This window comes from Ylistrum balloti, unplaced genomic scaffold (assembly GCF_031769215.1).
Source record: "Ylistrum balloti isolate Yb309-2 unplaced genomic scaffold, AGI_CSIRO_Ybal_v1 Utg371104, whole genome shotgun sequence".
NCBI classification, from domain to species: Eukaryota; Metazoa; Mollusca; class Bivalvia; order Pectinida; family Pectinidae; genus Ylistrum; species Ylistrum balloti.
The window spans coordinates 564,096-569,671 of NW_026782608.1; the positions used below are offsets into that span (position 1 = coordinate 564,096).

The following is a 5,576-nucleotide window of genomic DNA, read 5'->3' on the forward strand; positions in this document are numbered from 1 at the left end:
ATGGCCGAAAAATCGAAGAAACCAAAGGACCAGACTGAAGTCAAAATAACGAAATCTGTCATGCAAAATAACTGGGGGAGGTTGAAGGAGATACGATTCACAGACATCGTTGATACTTTGATAGAACGATATCTTATAAGCATTGATGAGAGTAGAGAGTTTAGAGGAAAGACAGTGGAGCACCAACAAATGGAAGCTCTCCTTTATGTGGTTTTTAAAAAATCACAAGATTACTTAGACAAATTTTTTGCCGTTCTTGCTGAAAAAGGCTACAACCACATTGTTCAGATACTTAAAGGTAAGGATCTCCGGAACATTGAAATTCAGGGTCTATTCATGCACATTTTTTCGATTTAACAACGGAATTTTATTCTAATCAATTCTTTTCTAATAAGAAACGATTTAAATGTGGTGCTACATGTATACTTTCTTCTCGTATTTTACAGATCAAGCTGCCAAAACTTCCAACGTAAGTAACTTCCAATGACATTGTATGTGCTACACTTATATATTTAGAAAAGAATTTGCAAGATCATTGAATTTCCAGCTGTATACCATTATCTTGGTATTGGCATGGGAAGGGAACGTAATTTTGCTGTCGTTCGTACGCTTTTTAGTGTATATGAATAAATTCGAACTTCGTATACAGTACTTAGCTTTTAGCAGAAGATTAACCCTCTCTAAATTACATTTGTTAAAATTGTTGAATTTGGTCGTTACAGAGAGACTCTAAACTCGACAGAGATGTTGTTCCCAAGAAAAGTTTAAGTTTGATTGATGAAATCAAAGAAATGCAAGTTAATTTTCACCAGTTACAAATGAAAGCTATGCAAGATCTATTCAAACTGTTGAAACGAGATCAGTCAGAGCAAATGTTGGAACTAAGGAAGCATTTTGAAAGTGTCATAGAAGAAAAACTTACCGATTTAAGACAAAATGAGGAAAAGCTGAGAGAGGCGGAAAAAGAAAAACAAAGACTAAAATCCTGTCTTCAAGAGTTACAGAAAAAACTTGACCTAAAACCAGAAAGAAGGAGAGATACGGTTAAAACAAATAAAGAATTTAAAGGTCTGCAAAGAGAGAATGATCGCTTGATACGGGAAATGGATATAGCAATGAAGAAAATAAAGAAACTTGAACACGATAACAAGTCACTTCGAGATGAAATCAAAGAAATCCATCGAAAACAAATAGGGATGCTGGAGGTAATTATTGCCTAAAATGAAGGAATCAAAATATGCAATATCTGATATCATTCTGTTTACATAATAGTTTTTTAGAGGAAGGGATTTTAAAACATTAAAAAAATAAATGTTCAAAATATTTGCTTCCTTGAAAATTGTAGATTATGTGTTTTTCTGCTTAATGAGCATGGATTCTGAGGAATTAAGCTAAAAATTATCATATACTGCTAAAGTTGAAGATATTGACCTACATTAGCTGATGACCTTAAAGTAAAAGTAATCTTATTGGGTGGTCACAGACTGGTTCAAATCGGCATTTTCCCAAAGTTTTGTGTTGTAACAACAAGTCCATTGGACAAACATTTGCAAAAAACCTCGTTTGTAAGGACGCATACAATGTAGTTTACTTGAACAAAAAATGTTAAGCGCAAGCATGTTAAATAATAAAATCAAGAGTTGTAAATATACATATTTTATATAACCAGGTACGTGATGTAAGCTTGAAAAAGTTTAACAAATGTCCCCTGGTTTCGCAGGTTTGATCCTCTCTAATGCAAATAACTTGTTAACATTTCACAATATCATACCTGTCCCACTTCAGTCAAAAATATCGATTAAAGAATCCCAGTCGATTTAGGAAACGATATCAACTAGTTACAATGACCAGGATTTCTTTACTTACCTCACAAGTTCTGTATGTACCTGTATTTTGTGATATGTTTAGATTTTTCCTCTTGTTGTCATTGAAGGTGCTTCTTTTCTGTTACATGCTTAAATGTGTCAAATGTCTCCGTCTTTGTTTACACAACATGTAACACACGGTGGATACCGGATACTTGACAATGCCTTTTATTACAATATCTATTACATGCATACAATGACTTATTTCTCTTAGTTAAGGTACTTAAAAATGTACATTTTGCGCACATAAAGACGGGTATGCGTATAGACAATACCTTAAAATTTATTTATCAATATCTTAGAAATATATATATATATATAGATTGAATATGGATCTTTAATACGATAACTTTATCAAATTGTATTTCTTGACTGCAATATCATGAAATTACTTTTATTGTCATTATTCTAATATTGGCTAATGAAATGCCGCTTTTTTTATATAAATTTGTAGTATTTAGAATCCTGGTTTATTAGCATACATTGATCTTAAAATCATTCAGGTGAAGTCTCTCTAACACAAAAGATATGATAATTCAAGTGAACGCAATGAAGTTGGGGTATATGAGTAGTTCATTTCGTGCAAACCTTAAACTAAGTGTATATAGATATTAAAAAACAAAAAAAAACAAAAAATAAAAATATGGCAACATTATCACAATCCTACAGAAGCGTAATCCCGCCACTTTGTATTTTATTTTATTATTAGCATCTCGAAATTTTGAGTTAGTAACTCGAAATTTCGAGTTAGTAATCTGAATGTTTGAGTCAGTTAGTAGAAATTTCGAGTTCGACTCACAAACTCAAAATTTCGGATTACTAACTCAAAACTTCGAATTAAAACAAAACACAACGTGGTCGGAAATTCATAAAACTTTGCCAAAATATGAACAAAAGAAAGATTAACACGGAGAGTTGACGACTTCTCGTGATAGTGAGCCCTTCAATATCGAATCAAACTGTTAAATGTGAATGTCAGATGATGGGAATGTTGCTTTACAGCAATGGAAATTTCACAATAGTGAAATTGAAAAGGAAAATGAAATCATCACGTGCATCATACAGTGTGGTGGAAAGCTGTTCGTTTCATTGTAGAAAAATGTCGAATTAAGCAGCTGTTCTTTCAGTTAAAATAGGGTATGGCGGTGTATAAGGTGGAAAAATCAAATGTTCTTATAGAAGAAATGTATTTTTATATAATAGATATTAAAAGTTAAATGTCACATTTATATTTTCTTTTAACAGCCACGAAAAAGTACTTAGAAAAGATAAATGCATTTTAAAAATAGAATCAATGTATCCAGTAGTAACATCTAAGTATTGTTCATTATGTGATGTCTTTGGTTATTGCCTTTATACTACCTTTTCTATCGTTCATTACGTGATGTCTTTGGTTATTGCCTTTATACTACCTTTTCAACCTTGCTTTGATAATTTCTATCATCAGTTCTCCTTTAAAACGAAATAGGAAGACCTATATTTGAATTTTGATGTAATATGTCGATATGTTAAAGAAACCGAAAAAAAAATGTTTGATTATAATGGTTAGCTTAGCGGGAACGAAAATGTTCTGTTATTCATTCTCCAATAATTTCAAGTCGTTACAAAACAAAAAAAAAACAATCGAAATTGCTGTATTGAAGATGGTACTTTATGTCTTGAAAATCTTTTTAAATAATAGATATTAAAAGTTAAATGTCACATTTATATTTTCTTTTAACAGCCACGAAAACTCAAAGATCAATCAAAATGCTGACAAGCCGGGTAGGTAACAAAAGTTCTTCCTCACCTAGACCTCTCGGCAGTGGGAGAGTCGTCTTATCTATAATAGAAAGACAGATATCTATTTCGTGATTGTCATATATCTGACTACTTTACGCCTTAGATAAGTCCGTGCTACTTAAAACGCTGCACTTAGAGAAAGTTGAATTTATGGAAAATCCGTTTTGTAGTAGCGGTTTCACTCAAGTTCCTTTAAAATGTCCTGTTGATATGCAGGTGTTTAATATTAAGATTTTAGTATTTATCACACACACACACACACACACACACACACACACACACACACACACACACACACACACACACACACACACACACACACACACACACACACACACACACACAAAGATACTGATATATACATGTGCATAGGGTGGTAACAAATTACATTTAATTTTTTTCTTGTAGCTTACAAGCATTTTTTACTATTTCAGAAATACGACGTAAGACCAAAATTGTAAGTGCGTCTATTTTTAAATTCTGTCGTTTTTATTCAGGCATTAATAATTTATCCAAAATGATATTTTTTATGATAATGTAAAGTATTGAAATGAAATATATCTGTACATTGCTCCTGATATGATTGACATGTGATGGTTAACGGGTTGCTAAATGCTGATCGTTTGATTACAGATCAAAAAAAGAAGGGAAATGAGAACTACGGACTAGTGATGTATTTGGAGGAGACTCAAGAGCAGAAAATTCTTCCAGTTTAACCTATATCATTTGTATAAATTTCTAACCACATAAGTTGTTTTTTTTCTATACCTCAGCTGATACACATGTGATATTATAACTGACGCTGCTTTAGTATCAACTTCCATAAGTAAAGCTTATAATGTCTTATATGATGTCAATATGACGTCAGAGATTATTTTATTTCCTATCTATTATCTATTAATTAATTGTTTAACTTACCGCGACCGTCTCTGAAAAGTTTAAATAAAGATCAAAATGACGACAAGACAAGCGATATTCTCAAGGAATATGGACAACTATGATGTTAACAAACTCCCTTAATTATGACTTCCATTCAGACCATTTCCGCAAGAAATATATTTATACATGCAATGCACAGCTATAAACATTTCAAATATTTGTTATTTGGCTGTCCTAGTAAAGTAGCTTTTAGACATGATTTATTGCAGATTCTATCTACAAGCTAGCTCCTGTTGAATTTCTGGTTGACTATATCTTCGTCGAGTTTGGCGGTAAGATCTTCTAACAGACTATTGCAAACTGTCCCTCTTTCGACTGACTTGGGTTTTGTTCTTCGTGTAATGCAGAATTTATCGTTTTCGAAGAGTTACCAAAACTAGTCACAAAATCCTCAAAAAATCCATCAATATCATTTTCAGATATATCGATGATGTCTAGTCTTTAATTAACAAGACATTCATTGACTATGTCCATTGTTGGAAATCAAGGTCACGGCAGATTTTCTTACATTAGCCGCATACCTCGACCTTTTCCAAAGCGAAGTCAACAGGAACACCTGTTAAGCTCGATGACTTCAACTTCTTTATTGTAATTGTTCATTTCTGCAGAGCAACATCCGTGCATCCGGAACCTATAATATTTGTATGTAAAAGTTGATTCAATATTCTAAAGCTTGTAAATATCACGAAAATGGCAAGCGATTGACCTACTCACAACATAAGGTTTCAAGAGATGCAGGCTTATGAAAATTCCATGGCAGTTTTACTGTCGTCACAATGATCACACTAAAACTAAAACACTCTTTTTGCAATATGAAGTTGGACGTTTTTGATGTTCGTTAGTATACCTGTTAGTCCCGTTGTTTTTTGACAGTTTCTTAATTGGGTACATGACATTACTTACATGGATTGACCAAGATTGACATAGCAGGTGTCGTCGATGAAGCAGAAGACAGTTACCTCTCCGGAACACTTTGTCTTATCTTCCCTG

The 5,576-nt window shown here is 32.7% G+C and overlaps 1 protein-coding gene across 1 annotated transcript; it reads left to right on the top strand.

Annotated features, from left to right (window-relative positions):
- On the top strand, nucleotides 1–1,220 carry LOC132560725 (uncharacterized). The gene is made up of 3 exons (XM_060225402.1): nucleotides 1–298; nucleotides 447–469; nucleotides 723–1,220. The coding sequence occupies exons 1-3, from the start codon at nucleotides 1–3 to the stop codon at nucleotides 1,218–1,220; spliced, it is 819 nt and encodes a 272-aa protein (XP_060081385.1).
- Nucleotides 1,221–5,576: the final 4,356 nt, after the last annotated feature.